General features: G+C 44.6%; 1 protein-coding gene across 1 annotated transcript in view; it reads left to right on the forward strand.

The window, feature by feature from the left end:
* TIAM2 (TIAM Rac1 associated GEF 2) overlaps positions 1-27547 on the forward strand; it is a 98274-nt gene that overhangs the window by 23995 nt on the left and 46732 nt on the right. The window contains exons 7-13 of the mRNA XM_037053050.1: positions 161-346; positions 947-1093; positions 13374-13535; positions 15099-15203; positions 15390-15468; positions 17485-17577; positions 18117-18380. Coding sequence (XP_036908945.1) covers positions 161-346; positions 947-1093; positions 13374-13535; positions 15099-15203; positions 15390-15468; positions 17485-17577; positions 18117-18380 — 1036 coding nt within the window. The remainder of the gene's footprint in view (positions 1-160; positions 347-946; positions 1094-13373; positions 13536-15098; positions 15204-15389; positions 15469-17484; positions 17578-18116; positions 18381-27547) is intronic.

Raw genomic sequence — 27547 nt, forward strand, 5'->3', positions numbered from 1 at the left:
GAGGGCTCGGGCTGGGGTGAGCCACGAAGACTTATTTTTACTCTTCCACGCCTGCAGAAATAGTTTTTTCCTTGAAGTTTGTGAGAGGGATCACATTCTCAAGTTGGGCCATGAAAACTTCTCATTTGCACTTAAGTTGCCCCTGTTCTTATGTAAACAGATTCAGCAGTGGGAGCAGAACCTGGAGAGGTTTCACATGGACCTGTTCAGGATGCGCTGCTATCTGGCCAGCCTGCAAGGCGGGGAGTTGCCGAACCCCAAGAGCCTCCTAGCCGCCGCCAGCCGTCCCTCCAAGCTGGCCCTGGGCAGGCTGGGCATCTTGTCAGTTTCCTCTTTCCATGCCCTGGTAAGTGCCCCCGGGAGGATGGTGGCCCTCAGCTCTGCTGTGACTTAACTCAGTGACCGACCTGGGCCCCCAGGGCCCCAGCTTCCTGGGATGGAGTGTTCAGACGCTGCATGAAGAGTCCTGGCTTCCTCGCTGCTGCTTCTAGGAATCCAGCTACTGGTGGATGCTTATTAAATATTCACACCTGCATCTGCCTTTCAGTCTGCTCCTCCCTCACAAGGTAGTCACACTGGGGTGAAGAATTAAAGGGCTGGATGGAGGCTGTTTTACCGGATTTCTGAAATCACTCCCCGGTGGGTGATTTCTGCTGGTGGTGCTAGCTCAGCCCGGGGTGGCGGGGAGGGGGCGTCTGTGGATCGTTTTGCAGATTCTACTGTCCTCTATGGAGAGATCTGAATGTTGTAACAAGGCCTGTGTTATGCAGATAAGTGATGTCTGGGGTGGGGGTGGCAGGGGGCAGCAGGGGGGGAGATCCAATTCTGGTGTGTCCAACGTGCAATGGCCTTGGCGCTGGGCAGAATGCACTGAAAGCAGGCAGGGCTTATTTCTGTTAGGGCAATAGTACACTTTAAGGCTTTTTAAAACTATGTTTTGAATTAGGTGTGTTCTAGAGATGACTCTGCTTTCCGGAAGAGGACCCTCTCCCTGACCCAGCGAGGGAGAGACAAGAAGGGCCTGTTTTCTTCATTAAAAGGGCTGGACACACTGGCAAGAAAAGGGAAGGAGAAGAGACCCTCTATAACTCAGGTGAGTTCCTCCGCATGGGAGGGACCGCAGACCGAGGGGGAGATCCTGGTGTCTGCCGCTGCAAAATGTTCATCGTCTGTTAAGAATGAGGTAAAATTTGGTTCAGAGGAATGCAATCTTAGCTTGGGCTTTTTCCCCAAATGAAACACACAAGTTGCTCAGTCTCCTTTTGGCACCCTGCAAGGAGGACACCTTGCTACCTCCTGGGGTACTTAGTAACAGAAAAATAAGGATAATCAGAAAAGGATCCACATGCTTCTTTGTCTTTCATACTGATATTTTTTTTTCCTATAGATTTCATGTTAAATGTATACAGTTCATAATCAGGGAAACTGCAGCTAAATGCTCAAATCTGTAGATAGTGTGGGGCACTGTGCTTACTTAATCTTTGTAGGCACTTTGTCGTCATTTTTTACAGACGAGGAGCCTGAGACTCGGAGAGGCTGGGCGCTTCATCATCCCTGTTCACACTACACCCGAGGGGCCGGGCCAGGACTTGACCGTCCTGGATCCAAAGCCCTAAACCATTGGCCTATTGCTGCTGCTGAATCTCCTTGCGGAAGGGCAGCTTGAAAACGTTTTATCCAGCAACAATAGCCACAGCACTTCCTGTCGAAATGTGGCCTGTGTGCAGTGAATGGTCTTCACATTTTGAGTACTTGTATCGGAAGTACTTCCAAACACTGTGACTGGTATATGGTGTGGATTTTGGGTTGCTGATTGACATGTTTTAGGATTATTATCTTTTCAGAGACTGTTGAAAAGACGAGTTACTGTGATGATCTGATCACACGAGCGAGTAGGGAAAATGCGATTAAGTAGGAAGAGGTTCTTGTTTTTATTTTCAACCGAGTGTTGTTATTTGGAATGTGCTTTCAATGTGACCTGGAAGAGAGAGTCACATTTTGTGGAACTCTATTTTCTAATTGTTCTATAGATGTTTATTTCGTTACATGTGACGGTTTTGTGGATTAGTGAGTAACGGATTGGTTACAACTTGGGGACGGTGAAGGCGGGGGTGGTAGAGGGTTGACAGGTTGATTGGAAGTCAGTGGAAAGGTGTGAACTCACTTTTACACGGCCACTGTTTCTGCGCGTGTGCGTACAGTCGAAAAAAATGCCACATTTTAAAATTTTGATCCTACTGGCACATTAATTGGTAAAAGTAATCATTTGTTAGGTATGAATGAAAATGCTTTTCTTCATGATATATTGTAGTTAACTAAAAACTGTCGGACCATTTGCTAATGCTGGGCTTATATTTTTAAATTGAACTTCTGTAAAGTTTAAATAATGTCTCTGAGGCAAATTTTCATTTTAATCAAGGTAGTTGATTCCATATAATTAAGTGATAATGATAAATCATGTTATGACTTGCTTATTTTTCTTCGATGTCGACACTTGGCTAATGAGATATGAGCCCAATATGGCCTTTACCCCATTGTGTGTGGTAAGATATCTCGATAAACAACAGCATTTGGTTGAACATTTTTTGTTTTTAAAAGGTATGAAACTGCCCTGGCTGGTGTAGCTCAGTGGATTGAGCACGGGCCTGTGAAGCAAAGGTTCACTGGTTTGATTCCCAGTCAGGGCACATGCCTGGGTTGCAGGCCAGGTCCCCAGTAGGGGAGCATGAGAGGCAACCACACATTGGTGTTTCTCTCCCTCTGTTTCTCTTCCCTTCCCCTCTCTCTAAAAATAAATAAATGAAATATTTTTAAAAAAAGATATGAAACTAATTATGGTGTTGGTATTTATGTAAATGAATGAAGTGATTATGTAGTAGGTACCTATAAATGTTTAAATGGCTTATTCTTTTTTTTAAAGATTTTATTTATTTTTTAGAGAGAGGGGAAGGGAAAGAGAAAGAGAGGGAGAGAAACAGCAATGTGTGGTTGCCCCTCACATGTCTTCAATTGGGGACCTGGCCTGCAACTCAGGCATGTGCCCCGACTGGGAATCGAACTGGCGACCCTTTGGTTCGCAGGCCCACGCTCAATCCATGGAGCTACACCAGCCAGGGCATACTGGCTTATTCTTTAATGTTTATTATTCTACAAAATCTAGAAGATAATCAGAAAAAGTAAAGGAAATTACTCCTAGTTCTTCTATCCAAACACAGTGAGTTTTAATATTTAGCCATATTTCTTCCCAATATTTATTTCATGCGCATTTAAAAATATAGTTACAAGCTTGATTCTGGTAGCTTTGCCCAGTCAAATGTAAGCTCTGCCCCACATCTTTAGAAACATGTATGTCTTGGTTCAAAGCAACATCAAGAAGATCCGAGATGACCTGAATAATAATACTGTAGCAAAGTACAATGCGTAAGCAGAGGGGAAGGAAGAGACCCAACTTTTTCAATGCGGTGGAGGGGGAAATAGTTCAAACTGTGAAATCTTATAAAATGTTATAGAACTTAGACTTTGAAGTACCGAAAAGTGTAGCTGCCAAACGAACATGCTGTTTCATTAGTCATCTGCCCGGCTCTCTGTCAGATACTCGATACAAGGGGCAGCCATGATCTTCCAGAGCTCAGCTGTCTCCACACTCTCATCTCTCCAGGGGAAGCCGCCATAGAGGGCAGCTCTCCCGGGTTACACAGTGACCCGGGGCCAAGTTAAGTGGGCAGGGCTAGTTTCCAATCCTGACGTGAACCGGTTCCCCGTAAATTTAGAATAAAAATGGTCCCTGGTAGGTAAATAAGAGATATTCTTGAAATGCCAACTATCTTTGCAGGCATCTACATTCATGATAACTGCATCCTAAAAGTGTCACGACTGAAGTAAAAATGGAAGCTTTCGTGTATTTTTCCCTATTCCTCACTTGAGAGTTTGGTGAATTCAGAATGGCATTTTGCCCTCAGGCTGGTCAGCGGTCCTCCCACAGGTCCAGGCTGTGGATCACGCCCACGCTGCAGGTCAGCAGCTTTGGGAAACTTGGCCAGTTTCCTCGTGGGAGCTGAGTCCAGGGTCCCTTTTCAGACTCTGGAATCGTTTCCAACAGAACACGTTCCTCAGAACTGCTTCTGAACGGAGTTCTGGAGTCAGGTGACAATTGTCTGGATGAGCTTATGCCTTGTCCTTTTTTGAATCCTCACCTGAGGACGTTTTCTGGGGATCGAACCTACAACCTCGGTATGTGCCGTGATGGAAATCAAACCCACAATCTTTTGGTGTACGGGATGCTGCCGATTAGAGTTGCACTGGCCAGGGATCTTCGTGTCTTTTTTTCAATGCCACACCTTCTCCTTGAAGCTGTGTTTCATGTTACTGATCTGCTACCCTGTCTTGTTCATCAAATTATTTTATCTTGGGTTTTATGTCCAACAAAATTCTATTTGGTGAAGTTGAAGCCTTCAACTTCAAAAAGCAGGCAGTGTTACTGATGAATTAATTGGGATAATTGAGTGAATAGGGAATTTAGTTTGAAAATGTGAGCAGGGGTGAGGCGTTAGACACTGTGATAGGTCCTGGGTCAGGGGCTGGGGGTTGAGTGAGGGACTTTCTGGTGATGCTAAAATACCCATCGTAGGCGGCCACCTACTCCGCCTTCAGGTGAGGCTGTCTCCGACTCATGCGCCTTGGCTATTGTCAAGACCGCTGCGTGGTGGTAGTGTGGTCTGAACCAGGGTAGACACCTTTGCTCAAACCCTGTCCCCTCCACCTCCCATCCCCAGAGGTCAGGGGCAGACAGCGTGGGCAACGAGAGGTCCGGCTTGTGCCCGGAGGCCCTGTCACATGCTGGCATTGCTCCTGTCTGTTCTTGGCTCTATCCTTTCACTAAATCCAAGCAATGGCAGGGTGAGCAAGCCACATGCAAACTTCCTTCTTTATAAATCATGCCTTCAAATTGGTAGACTTTTGCCCTGGCTGCTGTAGCTCAGTGGATTGTGCGCAGGCCTGAGAACCACACGATCGTGGTTCGATTCCCAGTCAGGGCACATGCCTGGGTTGCAGGCCAGTTCCCAGCAGGGGACTCATGAGAGGCAACCATACATTGATATTTCTCTCCTTCTCTCCTTCCCTTCCCCTCTGAAGATAAATAAATAAAATATTAAAAAAAAACAAATTGGTAGACTTTTCATAATACATGATTTCCAGCCCCTGCCCCTGTATTTCTATATACTTGCAGAGCCATTTTCAAAATCCAGATCAAATCACACCTTTCTCCAGGGATTTCACTTGTTTTTTTTTTTTCTTTTTTTAAGTATCGCTCTTAGATATTTGGTTCTCACTCCACATCAGCTCTTACTGTCAGGCATCCAGCGAGTGTCTATTATGCCGTGTTTCCCTGGACAAGCTTGTAATGAGGACCTGTGTTCACTACTGCCTATGTAGGTCTAATGATTATGTGTATATTCTTCATATATAGCACACTGCCAAGGACATAGTCTTGCCTAATGCATTTGCCTACTGTCTATATTAGATGCAGTCCTTTAAGGGTTGAGAATTGTTTGATCTGCAATAAAACCTATAATTTTACCCTGGTGTGTTTGGCTCAGTGGATTGAGCACCAGCCTGAGCGCTGAAAGGTCACTGGTTCGGTTCCCTGTCAGGGCACGTGCCTGGGTTGCGGGCCAGGTCCCCCGGGAGGCACCTGATTGATGTTTCTCTCACACATCGATGTTTCTCTTCGTCTTTGTCCCTCCCTTCCCCTCTCTCTAAAAAGAAATAAAATCCTTTTAAAAGCCCATAATTTTAAAATTGTATCTCTTCCTGTATTCAATAATAAAAAATTCTTACTTTGAACGTTAAGATATTACATCATCAAAGCATTTCCTATTAACAGAACTGATGCTGGACTGGAATATAATCTTGCTGAAATATCCACTCATGATTGGAATTAATTATTTACGTCGGGCTTAAATTACCAGAAGATCTCGTGATTGAATCGGCAAGTCCCATTGGTGTTGTGATGGGCGAGAGGAACGCATTGCAGCATCTGTTTCCTGAAGCATATGTATTTAAACAGCTACCCCTATTTATTTTAACTAAACGTTGCTTCTGATAGAGGGATGCTAAAGAAATTCCTTCGCCTTCCAGGGCTGTGTTAATTGCATATTTACATTTCTGTACTGCAGACTCAGATAACTGGTTTTAAATTGAGTTGCAGATTGAATTGAAGGCATTTGTGTTTATGTGTCTCTGGGACTTGAAATTCTGCCTGTAGCTGGTTAAATAATTAATATTACATTTCACTAGTTTTCCTCTGCTAATCATTCTTGGGGAATATTTATAACTTGCACAAACCACGTATTTGTATACAGTCAGTATATTATTGGTACGTCCACTACTGTAATACAGAAAGGCAGTCATTCCCAAGCGGTGGGGGGTGGGGGGGTTTATGGCCGCTTTAAACTATTCCGCTCTGTTTGGTGCATCCTGTAACTGTTCGACAGTGACTCACCCTGATTTGAAATCTGTTAAGGTTGGAATAAAGCCAGCCCTGTTTGAACATTTTTTTTTTTAGAGGACAGTTTGGCTAGCCCCAAATGAAAGCTTTTTATAGGGACTGCTTGATGAGTAATCAGGAGTCTGAGTGAGTGTTTGCAGGGCGGTGTTTGTTATGGCGATGGCGACAACAGATCCCCCACTGAGGCCAGGGCGGGCAGCTACTCCAGGAGCCTCATTGCAGAAACTGTGGAGCCCTGGCCTTGGCCCTGGCTCCTGGAAAATTGGCTTGGGGTGTCCCAACGATCTGTGGCATCCAGTGAATGAAACATTGCCACATTAGTCATTAGCTCCAAACTGGAAACAAATTACTGATGTTGGTTTTTAAAATGGAAAAGATGAATGAAACCATATACTCTTGATTATAAGAGTAGTTTGTTTGAATAGAATATCAGTATGGAACCCTACATAATATACATATATGGACAGATGAGTGGATGGAAGGGAGGGAGGGAGGGAAGGAAGGAAGGAAGAGACATTGGCCATTTTCCTTTCATTTTATTATTTTATTTTATTTTTTAAACTGAGACCTGGACAGAGACTGGCCTTCGCTTGAGTATGCTGCTATTTTTTAAAAGGTTTTATTTATTTATTTTTAGAGAGAGGGAAAGGGAAGGAGAGAGGTAGAGAAACATCAATATTGACAGGGTCCAGAGGGAAGAGAATCATAGGGGAAAAGGGGAGGGACTCACATGAATAAGTATAAAGGACGCATGGACAATAATTAAGGTGGGGGTGGAAATGGGAGGGAGGTAGGGAGCACTGGGGAGGGCAGGGAATATAAAACAGAAAACTGTACTTGAATAAGAATTAAATTAAAAATTAAAAAAAAAACATTAATATGTGGTTGCTCTCATGTGCCCCCAACTAGGGCCAGGCTCGCAACCCAGGCATGTGCCCTGACTGGGAATCGAACCAGCGACCCTTTGGTTTGCAGGCCCGCATCAGTCTACTGAGCCACACCAGCCAGGGCTTTCCTTTCATTTTAACGGATGTTTCGACATTAACTCCAGAAGGAAATAGACACTTACTCCTCTGCGACATTTTCTTCCTGTTAAGAAAACCCAGAGGTGTGAGTCTTCTTGCTCTCTCCTCATCTCACTTGCTAACAGACTTTCCTTTGCCCAGTCACCCAGGTGGTGCGGGCCCCGTAGTGACAGCCCGGCTGTGATTTTGCCACTCCCTTCCCTTCCGGGATCCAAGTAGCAATTACCAGCCGTTTGATCCGGCAGCATCTGCTGTGAGAACACCCGGAGCTTCTGTGCCTCTCACGGAACAGAAGGAATCTGACCTGTGCTTTGGGGACCATTCATGTCGTAGTGGTGGTAGGAGGAGTAGTAATAGTAATAATAATAATAGTAGTAATAGCAGCTTCTGTGGAAGTTGCCCTACAAGGGGGTTTGCAGTGGTTTGTAAACCTTAATTAAGTTAGCTCAGACGCCCGGGCTGCAGGTCAGCAACTGCTGGTCAGAGCTGGACTGACCAGGGGGCATCTGCTGTCAGTGGTCACCACAGCCCCCTGGGGTGATTCCCAGTCAGGTCTTTATAGTGGCCATCGTGGGGTCATAGTGGCTAAACTCATTACACTGTAGTGCTACCGTCCAGGCTGAACTTCGACAAAGTTCTTTCACAGGGTTGGGGTCCTTCATACAACAAGGCACAGTGTCTGTACCATTCAGTGCCATTCCTCACACCAGTCCCCGACACCCCTGCCCCTCCCTCCCCCCTCCCCCCCACCCGAGAGGCTGCCATTCGCAGCCCCCTTCAAAGGTGAAAAAATGAAGCCCAGAGACTGTGGATAACCAGCCCTGCCAAGGCTGGGATTTGACCCAAATTGGCTGTTATATTTTACTGTCTCCGTCTGTCTTCTCTGGGACCTGGAAATCTGAAATGGGCTAATTGGAAACTAATTGTCAGGGGGAGGGCGAGGGGGAGTAGGAGGGAGGCTGGGTGTGCAACAGTTTTGACCGAGGTAGCCAACTGCACGCGCGGGGTGAGTCATTAAAGATTCAACTGGAACGAGTGTTTTCCAGATGGCTCCGTTTGTTGTGCACAGTCTCGAGAGCCTCTGTTCCTTTCGTGGAACAGAATGTAGGAGAGTGTTGTCTGGCTCATTGGGAGTAAAGCATGTGTATTTTCGGCGTGGATAGCATTGCCCCTTGAGGGAGTCAATCCAGTTTTCCGTCCAAATGGGCAAAATGTACAACAACCTAGGAGAGCTGTAAGCACCAGGTAGCTTTTTCTTTTTCCAGTTCCAATTAAATTCCACATTCTCGACGCCTCCTTTGAATAACCAGGTTTTGCCTCTGTAATTGCACACACTTCTGGGATATGTGTGTGTGTGATATACAGTAAAAATTAGTTATAAACTCTCATTGAGGGATCTCGAGAAGTTCTGAGTCCTCCTTGGCTTTGATAGGCAGCTTGTCTTCGGCCACCCACTCCACCTTAGGTCAGGGGGTAGACTCAGAAAATGATTCCTCAGAGCTGTTGCGGGCACAAGGCCCTATTTAATTACGTACAATGCGAATATTTCTTCTGTTCTTCCTTCTATCTCTGTATTTCCCTGCACACTAGTCTCTTGTCTAGAACTTTTCCCCTGCTAATAATCGGTTAATGTCTCTTCTTGAACTTTTAGGGAAGATTAAGAAGTTGACACTCGGTAAACAGATTTGAATAAGATAGTAAGCATAGATAGCTTTTACTTTGCAAGCCTATGTATGACAGAGAATTTCTGGTTGTTTCCAAGTCGACACCCACGTGTCGGGGGTGTCCTGAGTATGGGACTCAGCGTGTTGAGGGCTGAGGAAGGAGTCCCAGAAGCCTCTGCTGCATCTTAGCACCTGGGGGCGCCAGAGCGGCCTGGGAATGACTGTCTCGTGACCTGGGCTCAGCCAGGTGCTATATACCAAGGACCCAGGAGAGTGGACACATCTAATTGTGTGGAATTGGGGGAATGAGGGAAGCGAGCAGGAGGCGCTTCGTGAGATGGGAGGAGCATTTGAAACTAGCTTGAAGGATGTGAATGGTTTCCGCACTAGAGCTGTGCAGAGGGTAATGGACGTGAAGGAGGGTCCGGAAGCACAGACAGCATTCACTCCTTGGCGGGGATGGCACGTGAGCCCTTTTATTCAACCAGAACTTGGTGTGTGTTTTATATAAAGGAGGGGAATTGGGAAAGTTAGGCTGCATCCTTTTTGTGGGGAGGTGACTGCCAGGTGTATTTCTGTGCGGTGTCCTGGCGGTGAGCACATGCTCAAGCCAGGTTTCGGGGTTCAAGTCCCCACAGTACCACGGTCACAGATCCCTTTGTGCGCTGGGGCAAGGTTCTGGGATCTTCCGAGCCTCATTTCCCTCACCTGTTAAATAGAGGGTTGAGAAGGTGCTGACCTCCGAGGGCTGGGGATGGTGAGTGACTGGCAGCACCTCAAAGCTGATTCCACTGGCCTGAGTGGTGGCCTCTCCGATGGGCAGGAGGGATGGGACAGGAGGACAGGGGGCTGTAGGTGTGAATCTGCATCTCCCCTGTCCCTCCCCCATCCGTCCATCCTCAGCGACATTTTTCCTGTTCTGTTCTAAAAGCGCAAATGGAACTGCTTGCAGCGGGAATGGGGACTCTGATAGGCTCTGGGCCAGCTGCTTGTGTGGTTTCTTACTCCACAGTGACCTCTGCTGGGGTTTAGTTCGACTCTGAGCAAGTGAGTTCTGAGAGGCGGGGTCTGCGCCTTTAAGGCGGGACCTGGTTGTCGCTGCCTCACCTGGTTGAAATTGCTGCTTAGATGCCAAAGAGTGAAAGATTTTCTGGGGAATGAAGTGGGATCCTATGAGAAAAGAACCCTTCAGGAGAGAGAGGTGTCCAGGCGGATTCCCTCGTCCTTGGCTCCAAGCACCTGTGCCTCCATTTCTCTCTCCTTTTGGCACTTGAGGTTCCTATTTGTCCTAGGCTGCCATCATCTGTCCAAGAAAACGTGCAGGCCGTGACACATCCGTGACAGACAGAAATGCCGCTCACATTCACAAATGGCAACCCAGAAAGATGGGTCTTTCTTGCTTTGCCTCACCTGTTTTTTTTTAATTTCTTTACTCTATTCTAATTTTTAATCCTACATAGGATCTTTTACTTTTTTAATGCACAGAATTCAAAGTACGAGAAGAAGACCCAAGAAATGGGATTTGTTTATAAAAATTGTGTATTTATTTTTATGTTTAAACTTCAGTCACCTTCAAAGTACTCTCCATTTGATGCAATACACCTACTGAGACATTTTTCCACCACTCAACAGTTTTTGAGCTCAAAGATTTTTAAAATATATTTTATTGATTATGCTGTTAGGATTGTCCTGTTCCCCCCCTTTATTCCTCTCTCTCCTGCCTCCCACCCGTATTCCCCCCATTTAGTTCATGTCCATGGGTTGTACATATAAGTTCTTTGGCTTCTACATTTCCTATGCTATTCTTAACCTCCTCCTGTCTGTTTTCTACCTACCATTTATACTACTTATCCCCTGTACCTTTTCCCCCTCCCTCTCCCTCCCCCACTGATAACCCTTCAGGTGATCTCCATTTCTGTGATTCTGTTCCTATTCTAGTTATTTGCTTAGGTTTTTTTTTTTTTTTAGGTTTGGTTGTTAATAGTTGTTTGTTGTCATTTTACTGTTAATTTTTTAATGTTTTTTATTAGATAAGTCCCTTTATCATTTCATATAATAAAGGCTTGGTGATGATGAACTTCTTTAACTTGACCTTATCTGGGAAGCCCTTTATCTGCCCTTTTATTATAAATGATAGCTTTGCTGCATAGAGTAGACTCGAATGTAGGTCCTTGCCTTTCATGACTTTGGATACTTTCCAGCCCCTTCTTGTCTGTAAGGTTTCTTTTGAGAAATCAGCTGATACTCTATGGGGACTCCTTTGTAGGTGACTGTCTCCTTTTCTCTTGCTGCTGTTAAGATTCCTTATCTTTCATTTTGGGTAATGTTATTGTGTGTCTTGGGGTGTTCCTCGTTGGGTCCAACTTCTTTGGGACACTCTGAACTTCCCGAACTTCCTGACATTATTTCCTTTGACAGATTGGGGAAGTTCTTCAATATTTTTTCAAACAAATTTTCAATTTCTTGGTCTTCCTCTTTTCCTTCTGGCACCCCTATGATTCAGATGTTGTAAAGTTTAAAGATGTCCTGAAGGTTCCTAAGCCTCTCCTCGTTTTTCTGAATCCTCGTTTCTTCATTCTGTTCTGGCTGACAGTTTATTTTTTCCATTTGCTCCAAACCATTTATTTGAGTCCTGGTTTCCTTCCAGTCACTGTTGGTTTTCTGTAGATTTTTCTTTATTTCACATAATGCAACTTTCATTGCTGCCCGGGTCTTTTTTTTTTATGCTGTTGAAGTACCCAGTGAGTTCCTGGAGCATCCTGATAACCAGTGTTTTGAACTGTGCATCTAATAATAGTTTGGCTATTTCTTCATTGCTTAGTTGTATTTTTCCTGGAGCTTTGATCTGTTCTTTCATTTGGACCTTTTTTTTTGGTCTCAGTGTGCCTGTTCTGTAGTAAGGGATGGAGCCTCGGTGTTTGTTTACTGGGGTGGGGCAACACACATTGTAGGTGCGTATGCAGGGTGGGGTCCAAGAGGGAAAAATGCCGCTTTATCCACTCTCTCTGAACTTGAAGATTTTGATGCCTTTTAGTGAGTGCTTCTGCCTTCTTTTGTTTCACCTCTTTTGCATCAGCAAAACGGTTTTTGTTTGAGGACTTTTTTCATCTGGGGAAACAAAAAGAAGTCACTCTGGCCCTGGCTGGTGTAGCTCAGTGGATTGAGTGCGGGCCTGGGAACCACACGATCGCGGTTCGATTCCCAGTCAGGGCACATGCCTGGGTTGCAGGCCAGTTCCCGGCAGGGGACACACCAGAGGCAACCATACATTGATATTTCTCTCCTTCTCTCCTTCCCTTCCTCTCTAAAGATAAATAAATAAAATCTTAAAAAAAAAAAGTCACTCTGGGCAAGATCCTGTGATTAGGGATGGTGGGGCATGGGAGTCAAGACATTTTGGGTCAGAAACTACTGAACACACAGCATGGTGTGGGCAGGAGTGGTGCGCTCGTATATCACTCATCATGAAGTGGGGAGACGTGTTGAGTCTTCAACAAAGATTCACCGAAGCTGAACTCAGAAGTACAGATTAGCACGAGGTCATTGAATTGCTGTGGTGAGGAAGTTTAGGAAACTCAGTTTGTTTGGAAAAGGTTTATGTTTGGGATGATTTCTAAAAAATATCTAGATGTGAAACAGAAAAAATATTTTCTCCAGGATGAAGGGTCAAAATAGGTGAGAAGAAGGGCATGCTTCGCTTAAGTGCAGTTCAGGGCTGGGATGCAAGCAGCCATCGGGGGCCATGGGCGAGAGTGTATATGAAGTCCACCAGGATCTTGGCGCTGACGTCTCGGTGCCTCTTCTCAGCCTTCTCCTCCAGACCGGAGAGGGTGGGGATGGAGCGGTCCTTCCACTGACTGCAGGGCTCTAACCTGGGCTGGGAGGCAAAATGGCATGGGGGCTAGAGCTCGGTCAGGGGTCAGCTGACATCTTCATAGCCTCTATAAATAGATTTGAACGAGGTGTTGAGATTAAGGTCCTTGGGCGTCAGGTTCATGTGGGTTTAGGAAACGCTGGGCTTGTCTGCCCCAGAGGGTCCGGAGGAGCCGGACACGTAAGGCACGTGAAGGGGTTTGCTGTAAAATGCGCTTTAGAGTAAGGGGATATTATTTCAGTGTGTCTCTCGTTTAAAAAAACATCACATCTGTCTGCATTTTCTCTTGGGATCTAACACAGGTTGATGAACTTCTGCATATGTACGGTTCCGCCGTGGATGGCGTTTCCCGAGACAACGCATGGGAGACCCAGGCTTACGTTCACTTCCAGGACAACCAGGGAGTTACTGTGACAATCAGGCCGGAACACAGGGTAGAAGATGTTTTGACTTTGGCATGCAAGGTAATCGAGTTTGCTGCAGACATATGCTTCTGAAGAAAAAGAATCCTTAATGTTGCTTTCCTGTGCCTTCTAAATCTATGCAGTGTCGAACGCCTCGCTTTCTGTACCAGAGAACATTATTAATTAACATACCTATTAATTAGCATTCTCCTTCACCATCTTTTAGAAGTAGGAATTGTTAGGGCATGACCCCTTGCCTTCATAAAGAACCTGAGCTGTTTTACTGGAATTCTACATACATCTTTCTATCTAGAATAAATATGAAGGCTGTTGTTGTTTAACTTACTTAGGGATGGTGCCCTAGAAGAAAGTGGCATAAACATTGAAGTAAGTTTGATTTAATACTAAGTAGTTTTACCAAGTTTCTCTAGATGAAAGAAGCCACTTGATGCCATCGATAGTGGTTTCTTGAAGACTGTTGTGAGATATTCTCTTTATTATTCAAGTTGGGTTTTATTTCCGAAAAGGTTGCTTATGATAAGTCTTAAAGAGAGCCCACCGCAATGGATGAAATGCACTTAGCACCACCAGAGTAGATGTTTTCAGACCACCAGATGGTGCAGGAGAGCTGAAATATTTTTAAGTTTTCAGAGAGAAGTGCAATCAAATATGTGGAATGGTTAAAAAAATGGCATTTAGAGTTCGGTAACTCTTCACCATATACACTTAGTAGAGGTGGGTGATTCTTCATTTTCGTTCTCCTTTGTCACCTTGAGTTAAGCCTTAGTATCCCAGACATTTGTATGTGTAGCTCATATTATTAATTTAATTTCCTTTTCCTCCATTATGTAAGGTTTTTATTCAGTCGGTCAGCAAAGTTGTTTTATAGCAATGACATCAGTTTTTAACTTGATAAAGTTTCTAAGTCATAGAGGATGTCAAAAGTAGTGGGTCAACTAGACCCAGGTAGAACATAGACCTGAGATAACTTCTCATTGTTAAAAGTGAGAGAGAGAGACAGAGAGACAGGAGAGAGAGAGAGAGAGAGCGAGCAAGTATATGAGTGTATACATTTTCCTTTTGAACACTTTTTAGAGTAGGAAATTCCTAAATCTGAAGTCTGTAGCATATGAGTTTGTTCACGTTTCATAAATCTATGCGTCAGTGTGGGAAACAAAGCTAGGGACAACCAGTGTGTGAAGAGGGAGCATTTGCTGAGAATAGTGTGGTACAGGGGTCGACAAAGTAGGCTGACAGTTGTGGTAGAAATCAATGATAGAAGAATAAAACGAGAATAAACGCTGTGTTTCAAGTACTTGCAACTGTGAACCTCCTTTTTTCACTCACCCCGTTCATTCTCGTGTCACCCGTGTGCTCCCAGAACCTCCTTAAAAGGTCTCTCGCTTTTAGTGATAAGCAGTTATCATTTAGAGAAGATGTACTTGAAAATAATTATTTTCTTGCCTTTCTTACACATTTAAATTCAATCTTTTCTATATAGGTTTCAACTCAGCAAGTTACATATGGCGTTTTTTTAAAGAAATTCCTACTGTGATTTTTAATAAACAGTGATGGATTTAGAAAGAATACTTAAAGTGTGGATGATTGTCTTTTCCCTCATAGATGAGGCAGTTGGAACCCAGCCACCACGGCCTGCAACTCCGAAAACTGGGAGATGAAAACATCGAGTACTGTACCCCCTCACCACACGAATTCATGCAAAATCAGGTGCGTGCGTCAGCCCCAGGGGGAGAGAGAGTCTGAACCATTATTCGTGGCCTCTTCATTTTGAAACTAAGTGATTTGGGGGGAAAGTTCTGTTGAAATTTGGCATCTAGTTTGGAAACAATCTAAGTAAGTTTCCAAGACATCGTGACATCTAATCCCTGACTTTGCTCTTTTTACCTCCGGCAGGTTTACGATGAAATAGAAGTCTTTCCCCTCAGTGTCTACGATGTGCAGCTCACGAAGACGGGGAGTGTGTCTGACTTCGGTGAGCATGGGCACAGCCTTCTCCTTGTTTCCCCGAATTTTTCCCTTTAAATGTACATTTTCAGAAATCCTGCCAGTAGTTTCTGAACTTCATCTTTCTTCAATTTTTATTTATGTAGAGTAGCAGGCCAAAAAGATACATTAATATTAGGGAAAGATGCCGAAATGATGAAAAGGAGTCGATAAGACATTTGAAATGATGACGATAACACTTACAGTGGGTTTACTGTGGGCCAGGTCTGTTCTAAGCTGACTAACTCGTGATGCATGTGAGTCACGGTGCTCTCCATCTCCGTGTCTTCACTGCCTTTGCTCTTAGCTAACCTCCCCACTGGAGAACTTCCCTTCACGGCTCCCACCCGCTCCCTCGTCCCTCCTCCCTGATGTGTCAGTCAGATCTGCCCTTCAAGAACTAACTGAAGGTCCCACTTGCTTGAAGAAGCCTGCATGATTGCTTTAGCCTCAGTTTCACAATTACGGGTCCATACTACCCGACGCACTTTGTGATATTTAATGCTTGCATTTCTGTTTATCTGTATTCAAACTTGTCCTTGCGCTCCTTATTGACTGTGTTCATGTGTTAAAATTCCCTTCTGTCTTTTATTCTGTTTTTTACCATAGGAACTCAATAAGTAGATAATTGTCAATGAATATCTCCATAGAAGGACTATTTCTTATCTTGTTAAAAATATTATTAATATACCAGTAATTGTTTTTCTTAAAATGATTCCAGCTGATCAAATTCTACTCAATGTTTATTATGTTCAAGTGTCCTTTTTATGATCTGTGCTTCGTTTCCTGATTTCCATAATACTTTTGACCCAAATGTTATGGCGCTTTTTGCTTAAAGCCTTCTTAGCATTTTGTCTGTCCTTGTGTTGGCCCTCACTCAGCTTCCCAGGGTCTCCCTTGCGAGTCTCCTTTGCACTTGAGTGACGGGCTGAATGAAGACAGTTGCACAGATGCTTTCCAGTGACCCCTGTCGGTTAGGCTTTGCCCGAGGCCCAGAGCAAACTGAGGTAGATGGCCTTCTTCCTGTCATTGAAGGGCCCCCGGTGTCCTATGAGACCAGGACATGGAAACAGGTGCCCCTGACTGCGGAGTCAGCGGGGAGGGAAGTGTGTTCACCGAGGCTCTGCGTGTGGTCACTTTTAGGGCCAGCACTCTTTCCATCCAAGTGTTTTTCCTCCTGAAAATTCCTAGGCCCGTCCGTATGGGGTTGTTTCTTGACAAATATTTTATTGAACTGAATTTGATTGATTTCAGTAAGAGTATTTTTTGGTCTTCGATGTAAAAACATTCAATTGTGAAATACACAGAGCAAAGTTTATTGTCGTTGAATGGTTAAAAATGGCAGTTCGATGGCATTGCACACATTCACACTGTTGTGCACCATCACCACCATCCGTCTCCAGGGCTGTTTTCATCTTGCAAAACTGCAACTTGGCCCCTGTTAAAGAGTAACTCCCGTTCTTCCTGCCCCCGGCTCCTGGCAGCCCCCATACTACCCTCTGTCTCTACGAATTTGATTATTCTAGTTACCTCATATAGTATCTGATCTTTTGTGCCTGGCTTATTTTCACGGAGCACAATGTCCTTAAGTTAAGGTTTTTCCATGTTGTATCCTGTATCAGAATGTCCTCCTTTTTAATGCATGAATCGTATCCCAGTCTATGGATATCCCACAGTGTGTTTGTCCATTCCTCTGTGGGTAGACAGCTGGGTGGCTTGGGCCTGTTGCTTGTTGTGAGTAAGGCTGCTGCTGTGAACACGGGTCTGTGGCCTCCACCTTCCGATAAGGCGGTGTGTTCATGTTTCCTAACCCGTTAGCTCTGGCGTGTGTCTCTCTTTCTGACCCTGCTGGATAGTTATGCTTTCAAAATAGTTATAACTTAGACTTTGTCAACATACTGTCCTTCTAATAACAGATGTCTGAGAAAATACTGCCGGTCACGGTGGGGAAATGAGCCAGTGTGACGAGTTTGGACTTGTGTCTCCCTTTTGTTTTTACCCCCAGGGTTCGCAGTGACAGCGCAGGTGGGTGAGCACCAGCGTCTCAGCCGGATATTTGTCAGCGACGTCCTCCCTGACGGCTTGGCCTATGGGGAAGGTCCGTGCGGTGCGGGATAGCTCTGCTCCCTTCGAGTTAGCAACTGTAGAATGCAGTCTGGCTAGTGAAAGTTCCTTCTTGCAGTTGGGTCAGAAAATGGTTTCCCCAGGAATTGTAAAGAAAGTAAATAGTGTAATTTAAAGTGTGTATGTGTGGGAGGGGGGTAGAGAGAGAGAGAACACACATACACAGAGGAAACATACATGCATATTTTCCAGACAGCCAGGCAGACAGCATGGTTTTCATCTTGCAAACAGGTGTAGTTTCCTAGGGCGCTTACCATCAGATAAATAGAAGAACAATTCGTTTGAATCACTCTCAAATTGTTTCGTTTTCAAACTGCTCCTTCTAATCCTAGCCTTGAGAGAGCAGAAATGTGTTTCGTTATCATTGGCATCTAAGTACATTTTGGTACTTTCTTTGATGATAGCAACTGAACAGCCCTCAGAGCACACGGTTTGCAGCTTTCTTTCATCTTGAAACCTTCCTCTCAGTAATCTGTCTCTTCTTTCTCCCTCTGTTTCTCCTTCTGGTTCTAGGGCTGAGAAAGGGCAATGAGATCATGACCTTAAATGGGGAAGCTGTATCTGATCTTGACCTTAAGCAGATGGAGGCCCTGTTTTCTGAGAAGAGCGTTGGGCTCACTCTGCTTGCCCGGCCACCAGACACAAAGGGAACCCTGTGTACTTCTTGGTCGGACAGCGACCTGTTCCAAAGGGACCAGAAGGGCCTGTTGCCTCCTCCTAACCAGTCCCAGCTTCTGGAGGAATTCCTGGATAACTTTAAAAAGAACACAGCAAATGGTAAGCTTTGTTTTTTCTTTCTTCCTAACCACTGGTAACCACAGCTCAAATTTTTAGGCTGTTGTTTTGCTGACAAACTTAGATGATTTAAACTGTTTAAAAGATATTTTCTCATTTATTATGAAAAGAACACAAATGCCAACCAAGTGGACTTGTTCGAAACTTCGTGCATTTTAGAAATCATAACACTTTCATGGAAATAGAAAATAATTTCATACAAAGTAACATTCTTTAAAATTGCAGAATCTTTTATACCAGTCACCCATGATATTTAGTATTGTAATTGCTTTGTGATTGAAAGTAGATGAAAGCCAACATAAATGCCAAGGTTGATTTTCTATTGGGTTGAATCAAAGGCAAACACATTTTGCAGTAATCTTAGAATAGTCAGGGCAATTCAGTTCTTTATCTCTTTTGTTAAGTGCTACTTTCTTAGTAAACTGCACACTTTCGGTGCAGGTCATGAATTTTAAAATTTGGGATAGGCCTTCAAATGAAAACTTGTTTGCCAGCTTATTCTTCTAAAGGTAAAATTTCCATATGAGGCCATCATTTGAAGGTTTAAATTTCTGAGCTTATCATGTACGCATATTTCAAATGTCGTAGTCAAGTAAATTAGGGGTTCCAGCTAATACCAAAAACCTGCAGTTTCCCTCTGTGCTCCTGGAGGAAGCCAGTCAGGCCCCCACAGGAGACTGAGCACAGGGTCTTTACCCAGCAAGCACAATGTAATTTTTATACCTAATTACAATCATAGCAGATTTCCAATTCAAATCTCTGCATGATTACCAAGAGTGGATGAAAAACACAAAAGAGAAGTTGTTAGGATAGATTTAATTATAAAGCAAGTTTGTTAGGTCATTTTTGGAAGTGAAAAATACAGGTTGTAAGATTTGTGACTCACTAAGGTAGGTTGTGCTTTCTTCTCCTCTCTCGAGGCCTCACTCCAATTTACAATACCATTCAATCGACTGTTTGGTGTAGAAAAGTGGGTATCCTAAAACAAGGATGATGGTGAAACTCATTAATGGCTTGGTTCCTTGAGGGCCATCATTCAGCTTCCTGGGGCTGTGTTGCAGGCCGCACTACGCACGCATGTCCCCTGTCTGGACTCATTATTCTTGAGGGATACGTTCCCTGCCTGTTATGTCTCCGTGTGTCTTATCATCATAAGAAGTCACTGCAGTCACAACGCTTTTGGTACTTGCAGGAATGAGTTTCTGTAGAAAGTGGCAAAAGTAGTACATTTGTCCTTTTAGTTAAGTAGTAAGGATCAAGCAGGTCAGTTAAGCTTGTTTACCATCTTTTGTTTAAAAATTTTATTTCTAGAGAGGGGAAGGCGGGGAGAAAGAGGAGGAGAGAAACATCAATGTGTGGTTACCTCTCATGCACCCCCTACTGGGGACCTGACCTGCAACCAGCCGTGTGCCGTGACTGGGAATCAAACCAGCGACCCTTTGGTTCACAGGCCAGTGTTCAATCCACTGAGCCACAGCAGCCAGGGCCTTTTTTTTTTTTAACTCAAGTAAGCAGAATAAAGCAGAGATCCCAGATATGTTAGCTGTGGCGTGGCTCATCCTAGGGAGCCATATTGATGTCTCGGCCTCGTGGCTTACCTAAGGAGCGCCGTGTCTGTGTGTGCACAGGGCTTAGCTAGTCAGAATCGACAGTGCTTGTCCACAGGTGTTCTTCACTCAGGTCCCTACACAGCTGCGGTGTCCACATCTGCGTGTCCCTCCCTTCCCCGAACAGTGCTTCCCCACCAGCCAGGCCAGAGCCACAGCCACTCGGGGTTCCTGGCCAGACTGCATGCTGTGGGCCCACTGCCAGCTCTGCCCGGCTTTGACTGGCCCCTTTCCTGTTCTGTAGAAATGCGCTTGGGCTGGAAACCAACCAGCATGGTGGACTGCTTTCCCAAATGTTCTTCGCGTGCGGAATTTGTTTTTCTTTTGGAAGTCGTTGCGCAGCTTATGAAGGAAGTAAAAGCCTGGGAGTGAGCATCCCAGAAGGCTGTCTGTCCATTTTTAAGGTTAGGGAGAAAGGAAATCTGGAGTGTGTAGGTGAGAAAATGATAGATGAAGAGAGAAGAGTGGGTCTCTCATTTGTGCATAATATCACAATTACATGAGAGGCCCGCCTTTGTCAACACTGAGGAGGGGAGTGATGCGGGGACAAGCCTGCAGGCTTTTAGTCAGGCCTGGGCTCAACTCTTGGCCTGCCCTCTCCAGGTTGTGCAATTTGGGGGGCAGCCCTCTGCTAGGGAGGGACGGGCATGGGTGAATGCCATCCTGTGTTCTACCCCCCCCGCCCCCCAGTTGGACACTTCTTCATATGGCCCCTGGAAGTGAGCCCTGTTTGCACATCACTTTCACACCTTTTACGAAGACTTTCTACCCTTTAGGGCTCCCCTTTCCTACTCCCTTGCTTGGGCTTCTCGGGGTCCCCCTCCAAGTAAACTTCTGTTCCTGCCTCCCGGGCTCAGACTTTGCTTCTGGGGAGCCCAGATGAGGACACTGAGCCCTGGTCCTCACCCAAAAAAGGAGGCTCCCACCCCTGCCCTAGCAGGTCGCCCAGAGGCTCAGGGATTGGCGTCTGCTAGTGCCCAGCCCAGCTCCTTCCTTACACGGCAAAAAGTCTGCAAATCTGCTTCTCCTCTTCCCTCACCCGGGCAGCGGAATGTTCCATTAAAAATGACGGGTTTGCTTTAGGAATGAATTAGAAAGCAGCAATCTCATGATATTACTAAACAATAAAAATTGTTTAAGTAAAAAAATAATTTGAATAACTTTAAACAGTTTTTCATACAACTTTGAATTCTACTTAGGAGTGGTCATTTCTGAGTCCACTTTCCCTAAATGTCAGGTTCCTGGCCATGCACTTCCATGGCAGGCCAGAAGGTAGCCTGGCATAGCCATCCCTCCGTATCCACGGGGACTTATTTCCAGGACCCCTGCAGATGTCAAAATCTGAAGATGCTCCAGTCCCTCCTATAAGATGGTGTGGTATTTGCAAATAACCTACACACACACACCCCCATATACTTTAAATCTCTATATTATTTATAATAGCTAGTAAAATATAAATAGTTATACTGTATTGTTTAGGGAAAAACAATAAGGGAAAAAAGTCTGTCCATGTTCAGTACACATGCAACCACGTCGTCAAGAACAGGACATTTCCCCCTGATGTGTTCAGTCCAGGGCTGGTCCAATCTGCAGGTGCAGAACCCACACTTACAGGTGGCCAGCTGCACTTGAAAAGAAGGAAGATTTTTCCCATTTTGTTTTCCCGAGAAGCCAGTCTTCTGCCTGTTAATAGAAACCAAACAGCTGGCGCTCTGACAGGAAAGCCCTGGTTTTTATAGAGAAGCTGCAAGAATATCAGCAGAGGAAGCAGAAGCCCTAGGCCGGTGTTTCAAGTGTGTCTGTCTCTTGACTATCCAAGCTGAATATTTACTGAGGCCCAGGGAATAAGGCACGTGAAGTTCAAGGCTCTTGATCTATTTTTGGTTTTGGTCAGGTATCCAGAAATTTGTATTTGTTACCTTTACTCTCTTAATCAGGTGTGATTAAGAGAGTAAAGAGAGTAAGATAGCTCTCATTACTTTTATGTCTGACTGAAAGACGTCTTGACCAGCCGGGGCAGGTCTCAAGGGGCCAGGGGGGTGGTTGTGAGCTGTGTTCAGCTTCTGTGCTTTTTCCAGAAAGGAAGCATCCTACTGACATCAGGGAAATGGTTCTCACACTTCACAGTGCACCTACAGCTCGCCTGTGAAAATGCAGATTCCTGGGTCCTGCTAGAGTGCCACCTTCAGGAGGGCTGGGGTAATGCAAGCTCCAGTTCAACAGCTTATTCCTACTGCCTGTGGCCATTAGTCTGAAGTGGGTGGGGTGGGTATGAACTTGAGCATAGGACCTACTATTTTCTGAATCCTTCTGTGTCAAGGTTTTGAGGATTCAATAAGACAGTATGGGTCAGGTTCTCAGTAAATTTTAGCTATTGTGTGTATATGTTGCCATTTTCTGAATTAGGGCTTATATGCCCCCAACGTCCACCCCCTGGCACAGCCAGTCTCGACTTGCTTGCCTTGTTTGTTCCTCCCAAGACACCGTCCCTTCAGCATATTGAGTGCACGGAGGAACAAAGAGCTTGCAGCAGTCACGGCTTTGCTGTCATACTCCCATGAGACTCTGTGTGGAGCAGGACAAAAACCCGTGGAGGCTGGATGAGCCAACCTCAATATTAGGTTCCTTTGCTTCTCTAGAAATGAATGACCCTTGGATTCCCGAGTCTAAGGATTTGAGTTTGTGCCTTTGCGATTCCCCCGCAGAAAGAGAGGAACTGTCCACAGGCTAGCCAGTTTTCTGTTTGACTTGAGCGGAAATATTGTCTGTGAAGGCTCTTTATAGAGAGAATTAATTTTACCCCTGGAATCCCCTAAAGAGCCTGGTGTTATTTTTAAGCCAACAAGGCGACCATTGAAGGGATTGGACACGCCAGCCCTGTTTGTACTGGATTGCCATTAATGCTGTTTTTGTGATTTAAGTAGGAAAATCCCTTTTCTAGTGTATGCCCTCTTTTGAAAAAGTCCAACAGCTTTTAAGAGAGTTTCATTGGACATGGACCTCCTGAACAAAGTCTGTCTGTGAGCGCTGGACGTGCTGCGTGGCGTGCATGCATTTCCCACGTACAAACAGCTATTCATATCGCCATTGTTAAAATTGGGGGTTTATTTACCAGGAGGCAAAACAGAAAAGGCCTCTCTGTTCCTTCTCCCATTTAGACACCAGCAAACACTTACCGATGATGAAGGTAATTGCAGCCTGGGGTTCTTTTTTTAATCTCTCACCCCACTTTGAATCACTTCCTTTCTCAATTGATATATGAGTCGTGTGGAGTCTCAAGCTACCAGAAGCCACTGAGATGCAAATTTGCTCTTTGGAAGAAAGTGCTCCGGGAATGTATGTGTGTGTCTGCTGCACACCTTTTCAGCAGAGGAAGGATTACAGAGCCAGCTCTGATGTGGCAAACCCTCTTATTTCCTGTTTATGAGAGTGAGGGTGTTTGCCTTCCAGAGTGGGTTCGGGATGACTAACAACATTGAGCTCAGAGAATGCTCTGTCTGTGTATAAAAGTGCAACTACGGAGTCTGTCTGGCTGACACCCAGATCCCCAGATGTAAAAACATATTAGTGTTCCTAACTATGGTTGGTGTATTAAAAAAATAATAAATCTGGGAAATACAAGTTTTATCAGAACACAGAGAACTCTGGCCTTGGAATTTAGCGCTTCTTGTTATTGTGCCGAAGGTCGTTTTCAGTCTCATCTGTGGAAGTGAGCACGTGGTCTTCCGTTGGCAGTGGAGGGAATTACAGTCCTTGGATCCCAATTCCCTTATAAAAGTTAGTGCTGTTGGGGAATTTGGGTTTTTTCCTCATTCTCAGTCATTTTACTTACTTGTTTAACAAAATAAACAATAACATTTTGTGAAATGTTGCAGGCACATAAAGATGAATTAGACATCATTTTCTAGAAGTTTCTAGTAGAGTGGGAACAGTGAAACATTTGTAAATAGTAATTTATGATGTACAAACACAACTTTACAAAGAATAGAGGTCCAGCATAGAAACAGAATAATCCCACTGACTTTTGTGTTTATTTTGAGCACCCGGGGTGGGAAGAGGTGTGAGCATCAGAGAGGTTTCTGGGAAGGTCAGTCAAGAGCATTTGACCTGAGCTGCAGATGTGCAGGTTATGGATCGGGAGGTGTGTGGTGGGGGATCAACCAGGGACACAGGCCAGAAGTAGAGGTCACTCGGCTTGTGTGGGAAGAGAAAATGGGAATAAAAGTTGGAAAGTCTCCTGGGGTCACATTGCAGAAAACTCCGACTCCCAGGAATTGATGTTTTCCAAGTCCTGGCACTTCCCTGAAAACAGCTAGTGAGCACGGCATTGTTTCCCCGCCTTATGTGAAACACAGAAGATTTGTCTGGTCCTTTCGTGACTCTTGTACCTGGAGATGCTCGCAGGTAGGTATTGTGCCCCTGCATATCAGTTCTATTATTCCACTATTACACCATTCCCTTGGGGCTTAAAGATGATTGTTTTTCACGGCCAGAAGCAGCTTGTGAAATAAATGCTTAGGTATGTGTTTGGAGGAAAGAAGAAATTCCTGCAGGTTCCTTATGAATCCTGCATGCCCCTCAGCATTGTGAAACCCTACCTGTTAACCATGTGGCCGGTCCTCACAAGTCATCATAGGTGTCGCAGGCCCTGCTGGCCAGTGACAGGGATGGCCAGTGGGGAGAGACACCCTGTAGCAAAGACGACATGGCGATGTGGCAGCTGAGCGAGAAGCTGCTAAACAAAGTTTGCCGGCATTTTCAGTAAAAACCAGTCCTGTATTCTCTCTTCTACATTAATTGCAAATACATCTTTTGAGTAAGAGCCTGCAGAATTTCTCTGGAACATACTGTGTGACGTTTCTGTTGGATATGTCATGTCTTTTTTTTTTTTTAAGATTTTATTTATTTATCTTAGAGGGGAAGGGAAGGAGAGAAAGAGTGAGAGAAATATCAATGTATGGCTGACTCTCGTGCGTCCCCTGCTGGGAACCGGAAACCAGCCTGCAACCCAGGCATGTGCCCTGACTGGGAATCGAACTGCAATCGTGTGGTTCGCAGGCCCGTGCTCAATCCACTGAGCTACACCAGCCAGGGCTGGATATGTCACTTCTAATAGGCCTTCGAGGGCTCAGGATGCCTGGATCAAACACAGTCACCGGGCCTGCAGAGTGAGCGAGAGCCCGGAGAAGCAGCTGTCCCATGAAGCTGCTATGATCACTGTTGGGACGGGGACACTTTATGGCCTGTTACATACAGGGGGCAACAGAGACATGACTATTCTTGTGTCATGAGTGCCGATTGCCTGGTGACGCTTGTCTGCATTTCCATTTCTGTTCCCCTTCTGTGATGGGCTTAAAAATGAATTACATTCCTGACTCATTTCTCGCTCTGAAGGAGTTGAGACCATTGGGAAAGACCAAGTGTGGACATCTGCTTGGTAACTCTTACTTCTAGAGACAGCTATATTGTGACTGTATCTTTAGCTTTTGGGGTTGGTAATACATGTACATGGTATGAAAATTAGCAGTATGAGGGATTAAACTGTGATAGATAAGTCCTGCTAAGCTATATAGTGAAGTGATTAAGAATGTGGACACTAACTAGGCAACCTGGGTTCAAGTCCCGGCTCCAAGTTTTCCCATTTATTAGTTGTGTGGCATTGGGTGGGCAAGTCACTTGAACTCGCCATGCTTAGTTTTTGCAACTGTACAAAGGTGTAGATTTTTATGGAAAGACCAGATACTTCCTGGGGCAGAGTAAAGGCCACACAAGTGTTAAATAAATACAGTAAGATACGGTGTTAAATAAATACGGTGAAATAAATTTTTCTGACCCTGTGCTTAGCCACCCAGTTTCTCTCTCAGAGGTAATCACTGTTCCTAGTTTCTTTCTCATCATGACCTGGAGACTCTTACATTTTAGGGAAAATGGTGGGTTATTCTTCTGCTTTGTTTTTATTGCATTATCTTAGTACATGGCTGTGGTAGGCAAAATAATGCCCGTCCCCCAAGAGTGTCCACATTCCTAATCCCAGGACTTGTGACTCTGGCAAAAAGGGGCTTAAAAGATGTGATTCCATTGAGGATCTTAAGACAGGGAGGTTATGCTGGACGGTCTGACTGGGTACGAGGCAAGGCAGCCGCGAAGATCTTTATAAGAGGAAGGCAGGAGAGTCAGAGAAGGAGAGGCCATGATGGAAGCAGAGGTTCTGCGGACCCATGAACCAAGGAGAGCTGGCGACCTTGAGAATTTGGAAAAGGCATGAAAATGGTTTCTCCCTTACAGCCTCCCAAAGGGGTGCAGCCCTGTTAACCTCGTCTTCTGCCCACCCCCTGCCCCGAACTGTGAGGTCATATGTGTGTGTAAGAACCATGTTTGATGGCAAAAACACAAAAATGAAACCCCCCACCTTCAGGGCGCTACAGTGTGCATGTGTGGTGGGGGGGTAGAGGTTTGAACAGACAACAATGACAGTCCATCATCATTGTCGTTGCTGTAGTTCCGCAGTTCCTAAACATGTTGGTCTCCAGGTCCTTTACTGTTAAAAATGATCAGAGCTGTAGTTATGGGGAATACATTTATTGGTGTTTACTGCATTAAAAATGTAACTGAGCAGTTTTAAAAATATTTATTAACTTATTTTAAAGTAACAATAATGAATCTGCTTTGTGGTAGTACAATAAGCATATTTTCAAAAAAGTAGATCTGCAAACCAAAATTTAAAAAAACTACTGAGAACAGTATTGTTTTACATTGTACGTCTCTTTAATGTGCCTCTTAATAGAAAACAACTGGATTTTTATTATCAGCTTCTGCATTCAATCTGTTGTGATACATTGTTTTGTTGGGAATAATTTGAAGAAAATCCAACTAACATAGATGTACAGGGTCTGTCCAGAAGGTATCTAGCCGTGTAATATAAAAAATAGAGACATTTATTGAAGGAGATACAAGAAACATTGTACACAGGACAATAATGCCTCAGTTCCCTACGAAATAGGCTGGACCAACTGCAGTGGGGGTCTGTCTGTGGGCAGCGGGGGAGACCAGGCGTTCATTCTGGGACGCCCTGCATGTATAGCTAACAGTCCACCTGCTTCCAAAGTGGTTTTAAAATGGCCTATACTGAAAGCCCGTCCACAAAATCCCACAAAATCCATCAAAATTAACAACATAAAGGGAAAGGGAGGAGATCTGAATGACAAATCGCCTGCTTTAAAGATTTCTACTCAGAGTGCAAGGCAAAACCACGTTTGTTTATAGGAGAAATCAATAACGTTTGAAATACAAGTACAGCAAATCAACTGCTTTCATTTCAAACCTTTCAGTTATGATTTGTTGCATCTTATAAATTTATTTCTGATCCTACAGGTCTCAGCTCTGATTAGCCATTTAGAAAATGTCCAATCTCATTATAAAACCTTTCATGTTTTATTCCTTTTTGCTTTTTGGCCATTAATGTCTTTAACATGTTATGGGAGAATGTGATAGAGTTCAAATTATCCAATTTTGTTACTTGTGAGTAGCTCTGGAAAAACGTAT

Source organism: Sturnira hondurensis, unplaced genomic scaffold (genome assembly GCF_014824575.4).
Source record: "Sturnira hondurensis isolate 20B ecotype Veracruz unplaced genomic scaffold, ASM1482457v3 Scaffold0000167, whole genome shotgun sequence".
Classification (NCBI taxonomy): Eukaryota; Metazoa; Chordata; class Mammalia; order Chiroptera; family Phyllostomidae; genus Sturnira; species Sturnira hondurensis.